Source organism: Xylocopa sonorina, chromosome 3 (assembly GCF_050948175.1).
Source record: "Xylocopa sonorina isolate GNS202 chromosome 3, iyXylSono1_principal, whole genome shotgun sequence".
Taxonomy (NCBI): Eukaryota; Metazoa; Arthropoda; class Insecta; order Hymenoptera; family Apidae; genus Xylocopa; species Xylocopa sonorina.
The window spans coordinates 4,370,563-4,383,110 of NC_135195.1; the positions used below are offsets into that span (position 1 = coordinate 4,370,563).

Consider the following 12,548-nt stretch of genomic DNA (forward strand, 5'->3'; position numbering starts at 1 on the left):
TCCTCTAAACATTCTTTCGATCTTGTCAAACTTTCGAGCCATTAAAATTACTTTTACACCAGATTACGTTGTTTTTTCTTTTTTTGTCAAGATTTTCTAATCACATCTCTCTGCTTTACATCTCCCGCCCTCTCATCAATGTAATTGTCTCGGAAATGTCGCAGAGCGGCGACAGGAGCGAAAACGTCGACGAGACAGAGGACGCAGAGCAACAATCACAGCAACATCAGCGAGCTGCTGGACAATCTGCTTCGCGGTTACGACAACAGCGTCAGACCAGACTTCGGCGGTCCACCGGCCACGGTTGAGGTCGATATCATGGTGCGCAGTATGGGTCCGATTTCCGAAGTCGATATGGTTGGTATCTCGCCCGTTTCCTTTTGTCCTTCTCGCCAGAAATCGCCTCGGACATCATTCACCGTTCCCCTAACGCGGTACCAACTCCGTTTCCCTCGAAGCGTGATTCAATCGAGGACAAGCGTAGCGTCCTGTGCATGTCCTGGTTGTTCAACGAGCGAAACGTGCTCGTCACATGTTTGTTTTGATGCACTTTTCGAAAATAAGAAGTCGTTCCTCCTGTTGGAACGTAAGAGTCTCATAAGAGAAGAAAATTTGTGCGGCAATAAGTTCCATTTTAATTCGACAGTGTTATTCGAGGCTAAGGATGAATGTTAGAGATTTAAGGACACTTTAAAAACAGAGTAGAAGTTTTGTTAATCATTGTGAAAAATTCAAAAGTTTATAGATTGTATGATTAGTTAAATTAATAATTTTTGCAGTCGATGAAATGTGTTTCGAACTCTTTCACTCTTTTACATGATCGTGTGAAGTTGATTTGGGAACTTTAATTGCACAGGCAAGACTTGGAATCGTTCTTCTACGATCATATAAAACTTTTTTGATAGCTTGTTAATTTTGAGAATAATCATTTTCCTTGAATATAATTTTAATTATTGATCTCTCCGGTATTAAGTTGTTCTTTTGGCTTTTCGAATCTTTAAAGCGATGTTCCGTTTACTTTAAATGCTTTGGCAACTGAATTATTGCACCACGACTCAGATTAGTTCCTTTCAATTATTAAAGTGTAGCCTGATTTCATATTTTTCGTCGCAGCTCAAATATTTTCTACGTATAATACAGTTATCAACTTTTGTACCTTTATTTATACTTCCCACTTCAAAGCGACACTCACTCTGTGCCACGAAGTGGTTTTGCGCTTAAATTAATTCGTTTGAAATTTCACATTTCTGACATTTGTTTGATATTTCGAATCCTCATAAATAAAAGATCCAAATATTTCAAATGGGACTCCTATTTTCAAACAGAGGGAGCATAAAGTATAAAATTAATAATTACTCCACGATTCACCCCTTTACGATTTTTTTTTTTGTTATAAATGCAACGATAAAATCGAGTGACCTCTTTTAAACTCTTTTTTCAAACTCGTAAATATTTATAGCGTGAAAATTTCTGTGCAGACATACTCGATGGATTGTTACTTCCGGCAGTCGTGGGTGGATCGACGTTTGGCTTTCCAGGGCGGCAAAGAAACTCTGGCGTTGAGTATATCGATGCTCGCGAGGATCTGGAAGCCGGACACGTACTTTTACAACGGGAAACACAGTTATTTGCATACGATCACCAGCCCAAATAAGTTCGTCAGACTCTATCAGGACGGCAGAGTGCTCTACAGTTCGAGGTAAGGAAGTCGCTTCCGTGAGTCGCTTTAATAATTAACAATTTGTTGCCTGCAATAGTTACAACAATCTTAGAACAACAATCACTCCTTTATAATTACGACGGGGTATTTCAATTCAGAAAACAATAGTTCAAGTTTTTTTAATCTTTCAAGAAATATTTCATCCCGAAAAACCTTCTGAATTAGCACTTCCTGTTCTGGCGCTGTTAAGACTGAAGTTTGTCTCTTTGCTGGGAACTCGAAGTGGAAATTTTATTCAAAGAAACGCGGGGATTCCAGTTTCTGAAGATTAAAAAACCGAAGGTCAAGAGTTTTCTTGCATTCGCGTAGAAGCTGGAATTTTTAATTTGAAACCCACGTACGAAAGTGTTTTATTTTTCATTAGAATCCCTTCGAGTGTACAATTTCGTCCTGATCCTCTTAGAAAAAATTTAGGAGAAGGAGCGATCAATTTTCCAATTTAGAAAAATTGCAAGAACTAGTCCTTTGCAAACTACAAATCACAGATCCTTTCAATCCTCAGCTGCCTGGTGCAACTTTGGACTCTCGTACTGGTGAAGTTCACTTTCATTACGTAGCTTTTAATCTAGAAAAAAAGAAAAAGAGGTTTAGTGTGGAAAAGAGAAGTTTATGACATTCGCAAGTGCGCTGCTACTCAATGATGCATCCATAACCTGAAAACTAGACGAACTTCAAAAAAAAAAGAGGAGGACAAAAATTCTTTATACAATAAAAATTAGTTTGGACCCACGGTGGATGGACGAATCAAGGTGAAACGAGGATACCAAAATCTACGAAGGCACCGATTATATTCGCGAATTAGGAGAAATGCAAATAGTATAATATTAAAGTGCGAGGTGACGTCGTGGCGGAGAAGATGTCGCAATATCTCCCAATCAGTTGCGATCAGTCCGTAAATTTCATGGGATCGTTCGAAATTCCCTGTTTTATTGCCATTCCCTCGTTTCACGATCGCTCCACGGCTGATCGAGCGTGAACTTGTTTCCCTTGACTTGCGTTTATGTTAAACCGATCCATTCCGCGTCGACGCTGGAAAAACGCTTGACCGCGACTCAAGAGCGGATGACGGATACATCCCCGGTAGAATGTTTCTGGAACGAGTTCAAAAAATATCTGCTGCCCAGTCGACCGTGTAGAATACTCCGCGTTTCTTTTTCGAATCGCGACGATCAATCCATCTGGCCGTTCAAGAGAACGGTGGATCGAGCGAAGATGGAAAATGGGTTAAACGTGGCCGCTCTTCTTAAGAAGAAGGGGGCGCGATTAAATGGCTCCTTCGCTTGGTTCTAATTTCGAAATTGTTCCTGTTTTTCACTGCGACCTGTCTCCTTCTTTTATTTTCGAGAAGTAATTGCATCCTGACGTTCGAGTCAGGATATTTTCTCTGCGTACAAATAATTCGACAATTTTATTCAAAATACAGGGGCTACAAGAGGAATGTGAATCACAATCGTTCGAATAATTACTCATTAGTAAGATATTATAAGCTAACAACTAGCTTCTTCTCAGCTGATTCACTCGCATAATACAGTCTCACTTTCAACCATACGACAATACGAACCAAATGCATTAGAATATCAAAATGGCGTGAACTGTTATCCAAGGTAGCCAAAAAAATAGATTCGTTAACAGAAACACAAAACAGACAACCGTCTCGATTATCAGTCACACGTCCGTTGCAACAATATCCCACGTAGCGTATTCAAACAGCCCTTTATATCTACACCTCATTGTTACAATCTTACTTTAAACTGTACCACCATCGGCAGCTATCGACCACGAACGTGCACGATCAATTATTGGCTACCTGTGAACGCTCGCGGTATTTCGGTCAAGAGCACACAAAGAGCAACCGCCTTGAGGCCGGCCCGTTCCGTTCGGCGGCAGAATGTGCCGTCTAAAATTCACTTCCGCCGCGACAGAGTAGGGGCGCTGATTCCGTTCGACGATTCGGTTATTTAGAATCGCTCGTCGCGGACAAACAGACGCGCGGACAGAGCGCGAGAAAGGCGGAAAAAGGAAGGGGCGCGGAATCAAGCGATGTACGTTTCCCCTTTGTTAACCCATTCCCTTTCTCTTGACCTAGTCTTCCGCATCGGGTCTATTGTGCACGGTAGAATTAACCCTTGAGCTGAAGGTGCCTCTGCACACGGACGTGGCATGCACACGTACGCGGCCTAAGAATCACGTGTCGGGCATGGCTCGTTCTTCTCGAAAGCGCGTCGTCTTTCTTGTAACTATCACCTTTTGTGTACCAGTGTGTCCGAGAGACAAAGGACCAGCGGGATTACCACCTCGATGCGAGCGTCGTGTCGCTTTCGAAAGGACTCCGCGTGGTACTCTCTCGAGTGGACGCCTGGTCAGGGTTGGTCTCGAGGAATCGTAGATCGTGTATCTTGCTTCGTCCCCTTGCTACGCGATGGTTGGATAAGAACGATTTCTTCTTTATGTCTCGTTGATCTTTCGAAGAGGGTATCTTCGAATTTGCGCAGCTTAGAGCCTCGTTTGGATCGGTTAAATCGGACCAACTCGAATCGTTGGATGGAGTTGCTTGATCTTCAGTTTCGCGATCGTTAAAGTCAAGTTGCTCGAAGTAACCTGGTTTTACGTAGCGGTTACCTAAAATTGATAGCCCCTCGGCTTCGAGTTGAAAGTACGGAAGAACGTTTCGAGTCGAGTGGAAGAACAAGCTCCAACGGTTGGCTAAAGTGCTTTCCAGTTATTTAAATATGCAATTTGTATAATACTTGGAGTTTGGTTCTACTTTGAATTTCGTGTATGGAAATATCGATGCGATTTAGTATCGCGTGTAGGAAATAACAAGAAGTGTGCGAGATTTACGAGAAGTAAGAAGTGTTGTTGAAAAGGGGTGGCACTGGACCATCACATCTTGTTAACGTTGTAACGAATACCTCGTAGAGTTAATCGAAAGTCATCAACTCGCGCAATGAATCTTGGCGACGTTTATAGTGTCCGTGAAGGCATTTGTAAAAGAGTTCTCGAAGCGATCCATGAGATGTGACCAGGATGGGAAATCGAATTCCTTTGGTAACCCTGTACACTCTCGTGACTGATCGCAGGCTATTAAATGTCGATCACGTCTCTGCGGCTTGTGCACAGCACTTTATTAGCTGCTTACTACAGCTTTCTGTAAATGTTTGCTCAAACAGTTGGTCGTTACATCGCCAAGATCGAACTTTAGTGTGTTTAAGCATCTCTCTCTCTCTCTTTCGCTGGATCTCTCTTCAAAACCTCATTGCTATTGATATTAACCCTGCCTCATCTTTAAGCATGAAGTTCCTTTATAATTTCTCAAACACTCATGCTATTTATTATTAATTAATTTACTGCAGTTAGTCGGTCGTTTGGATAAAATTTTCACTAAAAAATATTTCTTACAATTAATAACTAAAAGATAACAATATTAAATCATTTAAGATTTTCCATCTCAAATGATAAATTCAATTTAAGTTAATTTCCGGCTGAATTAAGAGTCAAAATTAATCTCTTTAATGTCAAGTAACATTTTGTCCTAATTACCACAGCTTATCGTATCACACGAGTAATATTCACATAATTATGCTGGACGCAAACAGCCTGGCGCGTTTTAAGACAATCGAGTCCTCCACTAGAGATTAATACCTTGCAGTAGAAAAAGGCTACATAAGTCGGACACGCTATTCTGCTCCACCTTCTGGCCGCGATAAGCCTCTCTCCCAGGTTGTAAAAGTTTATTATACCTTTTTTCTCTGCACTTTACACTTTCTTCACGACGATGCAGCGGCAGGTCTGTCCAAGGGAACGCGGAGGCGTGCATACGTGCGCGCATCGATGCAAAAATGGGTCGACCATCGTATTAAACCTCGTTATAGCCGACTCAACGAAAATTCGTACGCGGAGGAACACGGTTCAGGCATTCCCATTTTACTGTTCCTATTTTACTGTGAAAGGTTGAAATTATCAAACGTCAGGCATTAACGATCGAAATTCAATTCCTTTCCATGCGATATCCTTTCACGAGAGAATTTTCTTCTTTACGAAGGAAATTTATTTGCAATGATAATAATTGCATGAGAAAAATGTTGTATGTAATCGCAGTGAATGAATTGCGAAAGGAAAAATGGATAATCCAACGAGTGGCGTGATAAGTTTTAATTAGAAAGAGAAAAACAAACATTCTTTATACAATAAAAATTAGTTTGGACAGGGGTAAAGGGGTAAAACAAAGAGAAATAAGGTCACAAGAATTCATCAAGTTTCTAATTACATCCACGCACATGTAATATTATTAATATTTGATTAAAAGTAAGGTCTATAAATTGAGAACATGTAAGTAGGGAATACCTGCTCCACTGCTATGTTAAATGATTAACGAACTTGCGAGGAACATGCGTAGATATATGATATGGCGACATGTTTGCCTCTGGAAATGTACTTCATTACAGATATTAAAGTTCAACGCTGGGGACTAGTGCTGGATCCGTCGTATGTCTGTCGATAAATTTAATTCGTTACATGTGTACCTGTTCTTCAGGGAAATAGAAAGGGGTCAGATGCACTCGTAAGAGTTACATACTTTATTACACCGTCTCTTGCTTCTTTCTTCTTTAACGATCTTCAAAAAACAACGCGCGAAATTAAAACACTTCGCCACATACGATTATATGCTCGATGTAGATAAATGTTTCAAATAAATGCTTAAATGAAATCCATTTTCGTGTGAATAGAAGAATATTAATACACTTTTTGATAATGCTAACATTAGTATTGGGTGTAATCAACCCTACTACATTTTCATATAACTTAGAACTAAAATTGCGACAACCTTCTTAATTTTCTATATCTACTAAACTTTATCTTGCCTTTTGTGTTTATCAAATTTTGTTTCATAATCGTATACATCATAACTTGCCACTCTGAAAGTGCAATAATTTCTGCAACGCAGAACAAATCAAAGTGATTTATATTTTATTTATTTCTGAGTTTATTATAACACGGTTCCCAAGTAACGCGGTACGAATTAACCGCGTTCTAGAAGGGTTGACTGTAAGAACAAAAGTGTGCAATAATTCACGGATATAAGCGCGGGGAAACGTACTGATTCGTAAAACACAAAGCGATGAAATGATAATACGACGACAGGATTAGCGAGGAATTGTGTGACTTTATAACGCGATTTTCGCGAACGCGATACAGACCACTTGTTTCGTTCAGCCACGGTTCCACGGGCCGCTAATGAATTACAAAGAATTAGCGTTCGGGGTGAATTAAAATTTCTCCCTCTCGAAAGAGAAAGGAGGTTAAAGCGACACTTTGAAATCGCACAGTTTGAAAACGCGGTACGAAGGATCTCCCCATTTTCCATCGATAAGGGAAGCTTAGACAGCTTTGTTTTGCTTAATATGCACCCTCGCAGTGTTATGCATTTCCATTTAAATGAAGGTTTGTTTAATATTAATGAAATTCTCAGATTAACTTCTTCCGGGACGGGAATCCAGATTAATGGGGAGAAAGTAATCTAAATTTTTTTCAATTCGATATTGCAATATTTCTTATTGCAAATATACTTAATGTGTAATTTGTACGAAACGTTAAGTATGGTATCGTATTTTCATTAATCCTTTAACTGCTGCTATAGCTCTTGAACATGTTAATTTTTGTTAGTATCAAATAACAGCTATGGCTTACCTGTATATCACTAAAATTAAACTAAAATAAATGCAATGAAAAGAATCTTTTAAAATATAATAACGTATATACTTACTTTCATTTTATTTTTGCGATCGACTATGCTAAAAGCACCTGCAGTTAAAGGGTTAATAAATAAGTATCAGACATCGCGTTGTAGTTTTCAATTAATACAGAAAAAGAAAGAGAAATAGAGATAAGGTTTGAAAAGTATTAACAAAAATCAAAAATAACAAAGCGGAAGTTCTCTTCAATCGAGACCTCGAAAGCGACAGGCGATCCTCAGCTTCCGCGTGCGTTCCTTCGCGCAAAGATAGCAGGGCATCGTCTAATTCAACGAATGGCCAATTAAATAGCGATGCGTTCTCCTCTGTGACCAGCATCCACTCGTATCCTCCAGAGAGTAAATCGAAAACGCGTCATAATCCGCCACGCATAATCTGAATCCGTTTCCGGGTAAACCTATGATTCTAGATTCCGCCTACGCTGTGCAAGAAGGAACGAATGAGACTGGCGCGCATGAATCTCCCAGTTCGAAGTAGTTTCAGGAATTCGTCGTGTCTGTATGCTAATCAGAGTCCGTTATTTTCATGCAAACGAGACGGGCCAGCGGAGCTGGCCTAAAGGATACGTCATAATAAACGCGGCAGACTAACAAAGCTTTTTCAGCTTTGCTACTAATCCTCCTCTTTCTCCCTCCTTGTGCCATCTTTCCTTCATCCGTTGGATATTGCTCTCGCTCGTGTTTTGTAGGCGCGAAGAAAAAACCCACTCGTCTTCGAGTTCCTTGTGTCCCTTGAATATTTTGTCTGGGTAGAGTGGCTGGTGTTTACCTCACCCCAGGTCTCTTCGAGACACTTGTTTGTTCGAGACTGAACAATTTGGGATGGAGGACGGTCGGTTTGCACGCGACTTGAATAGATTTCTGGATTCAGCTTCGTTCTCCTCGGCGAAAGTGAGTCGATTCTTATTAATTGCTACTTTTTCAACGCTAGTTGAGACCAGCGAACGTAGCAATTAAATGCAAACAGTTAGAAACTTATAGGAATTAGTAGAATCGTGAAATTTCCAGCAAATTAAACAATCTCAACGATCTTATAATTACCAAGCAAGAAACTCAAATACATATTCAAATTAAAAACAAACTCTCATAATGATAAAAAATACCCATCTCCCCCTATTTACTCAACTCTCAACCATCTCTTACATCTTCCACAAGAAATTAGTACAATTGACCATCTACCCAAACCACTCTGCAAACACCTCAAAAAAAACGAAGAAATGAACCAATATACCAATACCACCAACTATCCATATCAAAGCAAACGAGAATAATTTCCAAAAAAAAAGCAGCGGTTTTCCTTTGAGCGACCATCCTCGAATCCGCCTCGCAAACACCGCGTCAGAGGGTAAGACGTGGGTGGCAAACGGGCACGGAGAGCCTCGAAACGCAAAGGACCAACCCCGTAACTCGGCGCTCGTGTGTACACTTCACGCTCGAAATGATTCATAGCCTCTTGGACTCGAAATCGAGGATCTCGAAACGGATGATTGCCGCAGCGAGATCTCGTTTCGTCCGTGCGTTCCAGCGCGAGTTTCCCGTGCCAGAAGGCAGAAACCATCGTCTGCCGTCTTCCTCGAGCGACGGCGCAGACCGGAAGCTGTTTGCCCCGGCGATTATTCACGTTGCGCGAGCTCAGGCGGATCGCGCAGCCCCGAAATCAACGCTCGATCCGCGTGGGAGAGGGGAGAGAGCGCGGCTGGTATGCAACAGCAATTTCCGCGCTGTTGGTCTTCATAGTTTGTTAACCTGGTTCACCCCTGTTAGAGATCATCCAGCGTCGAGCCAATTTCCACGCCGACCTGTCTCGCCTCGCCCTGCTGGAGCCTGTTTTTTTCCGAACTACCCGCTGGGTATTAAATGGAGGATCGCACGGGAACGCGTGGAAGACGTGCGAGTTTGAATTATCGCGGAAAGTTCTGCGAGGGTGCTCTCTGGTAGAGTGATTCGGATGGGCGGTGGATGCAGATGGAAAGACGGGGTGGATGATGTATTTTAGAGAGGGCGCGCGGAAGTGGTGCGAGTAAACGAGTTAGAGAGGCACGTGGTAATCCATCGGTTCTCGAAGTACACCGCTTCGATGTTGAATTTTAACTTTTGCTTGGGGTTTTAATTGTTATTTAACCCTTTGCAGACTCAAGGGTTTGTTGATAGAGACAATGCATATAATTTTCAGTTCAAAACTTAGGGGACAGTAACAAATATAGACAACAAAAGAGTTACAGCAGTAGTCAAGAGTTTAATAAAAGTGACTATAATCGTAATTTGCCTGCATATCGCCAAAGATTGGATTACTGTAGCCATCGTTTGCTGCAATGGATTAATCTATCAGATAGTCCTTTATTGGTGTACTATAAGTTCAAATTCAAAAGCAATCATTTATTCAGCAATTATTTTCAGAGGATAAAAAGTATCGAGACGTTGATTCCAATTATATCGAACGGAATACATCTGTCTGGTCGTGTAAAAAATAAAAGACAATATCAGATTACAGTAATCTACGACACGCAATTAAAACGTGCTTCAGATCTTTACTGATACGCGAAATTGCAGGCTGGTTGTATTTTCTTTTGCACGCACCGTTCGTTACACATCGTCCTCTACTTTTTTAATTCTGACAGCGGTGAAAATTTATTCACGGTGTCCGCGTTAAGATTCCGCGATTCGATTACAACGTTCCATGCATGAACGACGGTCCGCGGCAGGATTCAATTTGAAACGATGCGGCCTGATGTTGGGGTTGGGCAGATGCCCGGCTCTCCACTTCATCCTGGCACGCGCTCGTCTTGCTCGCTAATGCGAGTTGATTTGCGACCCAGGAGATGGACGTTAATCCTATTTGACTTTGAATTACCTTGAAACCGTATCGAAGGAAATAGCGCGTGGTCGATGGATAAAAATCGATGGCCAAATTCGAGTCAGCACGAGTCCATTGCGCATCTAAGTTCGATATCCAGTTGAACCTCTTCAGACCTAATTTCTTTTCACTTTAATTTCTCGAAATTTGTCACGTCGCTGATAATGTCGTGTGTTTCGAAGAAAATTAAACAGACGGAAGTATTAAATTACTTTTTGTAAAAAATATGCTTAAAGCTAGAGCGTACATATAGTTGTAGTCACAACTTTAATATTCTAAGTTAGATATTGACGCGTAATGTGTGTCAGGTTTAAAAGGGTTAAATGTAATGTAAAACAAGATAATCTTGTTAATTACATGGGAGACGATTCTGAAGCTTCCTTAAATGGGAAGATTGTACGAAAAAAGCTATTTCTTTTAACATCGTTGCAAGTATAATCTTGTAGTTACGAAAAATGTGAATTTTAAAGGTAGAAAATATACAAAAAGGGTGGAATCATGGTACTATTAATTAAACGATTCACTGTGAATATTGCATAAAGGGTCATAAATAGTAATAATAATTTTAATTATGTAGGAAGATAGAATGCAGAACGATAGCGCTATTTAATTAGCATTTGTTAATTATTATGAAAGATTCGGATAGCCATTGAGGCCATTAGAAAATATTAAATCCGACACTAGCTGACAAGAATTCCCAATACACGTTCGAACCTCTGCTGTGGTTCGTTTCAATTTGTAACGTGCTCATTTGGAATGCGGCCAGCATTTTAATTTCCAGCAGTTTTTACTTTACCTCCTGCATATAACGTGCTTGTAACATTGACAAATGATCCACCGTTGCCAATTATCTATATTGCGGAACGTTTTCAATTCAACAGAGACAATTTCGTACCTTTCGTACAGAATTAAACGAAAATTATGCAAAAACGCATCGCATGGAGCCAACGCTTCACACAATTTTCTACGAAAACATACACTAAAAAAAAGCTAATCGAAAGAACACGATTTTAATACTTAATCCTAGGAAAAATCAAATTCGCTGATACAAAAAGGAATACCAGCGAGCGAATTTGAAATACAGTCAACAAGAAACGGTCCCGCTTATCTCGAACATGGTTCCCAGGGAAATTTTCGAAATGCGTCGCAAGCGACGAAGCTCGAACGTGGCTCGAATAGAAATCTCCAAACCGGGTAAAACTGTTGAAACGATCAATTTTCAGAGCAGGTGCGTAAAAGTTTCACGCGTGTCGATCGAAGGAGTCAATTTACAATTAGAGAAGTTCTTTAATGACAAGTGTCAGATGCTTGCGTTCTTCGACACTGATCGAAAAATGGAACAGAAAGTTCATTGTCGCGATTATTTTATAAAAATATTTCGAGGACGCGTACATCTTCAGATATTCCTTCCGCGTCTTGCATGATGCGACGTGCATTCTCTATGTGTCGTAAGTCGATCAGGCTAGACGTGTGCTAGAACAATTTGTAGAGCGACGATTTGCGAGGGAACTGCATGTGTTCTGTCGTCGAAGTTGCGCACATTTATTTAAGTTATTGCAAAGAGTTAAAATAAGAAAAAAAATATGGAATATCGTTCGAAGGTGTCGCATTAAGTACGATTGTAGCGCGACGATTCGCGAGGAAACTACATATGTTCTGCCATCGAAGCTTGTTTTAATTATTTCAAAGAGTTAACACGAGATGCAAATGCGGAATATCGTTCTAAGGTGTCGCATTAAATACAAGATACTGTAAAAATTGTCCGTGGTTTCTCAAAGTCCACTGCTTTCCCATTTCCAAGTCGAAGGCGCGCGCTTATTTCGCTCGCGCGTCAGCGGAAGCGTCGTCACCGTGACTGACACAATCAAGGATCAAAGGAGAAAGGCACATAATTGGGGAATATTCCGGCGGCATCAGAGTCGCGGAAAAATGCGCGGAACGCGGAAAACGGCAGGGAAAGGCGCGAAGCAGGAAGGACACATTCTTTTCTCACGCGTTGCTGAACAAGTCCTGGCCCGTTGCTTTCGACGAGCCCCTTTCAACTTCGAAAACGCTTCCTGCTTCCGGCCTGACAATTAAAGGCGAAAGTTCGCCACGGTAAATGTCGTTTAATCCGCCTTCAGACGATGTCGGATGCGTTTGTCGCAGACATCCGAAACAACCGCGCGAATTGCTCGAACGAATCAGACGACAATCATCGATTAGATCAGTTCTTAACTCTT

The 12,548-nt window shown here is 41.0% G+C and overlaps 2 protein-coding genes across 4 annotated transcripts in view; both read left to right on the forward strand.

Annotated features, from left to right (window-relative positions):
- The window catches only part of LOC143422555 (transmembrane protein 70 homolog, mitochondrial), a 153,780-nt gene that overhangs the window by 94,020 nt on the left and 47,212 nt on the right, over positions 1–12,548 (forward strand). The gene's annotated exons all lie outside the window — the stretch shown is intronic.
- The window catches only part of Grd (GABA-gated ion channel), a 93,844-nt gene that overhangs the window by 65,287 nt on the left and 16,009 nt on the right, over positions 1–12,548 (forward strand). For all 3 annotated transcript variants that reach the window (XM_076893278.1, XM_076893277.1, XM_076893276.1), the window contains 2 exons: positions 165–357; positions 1,479–1,699. In XM_076893278.1, coding sequence (XP_076749393.1) covers positions 165–357; positions 1,479–1,699 — 414 coding nt within the window. The remainder of the gene's footprint in view (positions 1–164; positions 358–1,478; positions 1,700–12,548) is intronic.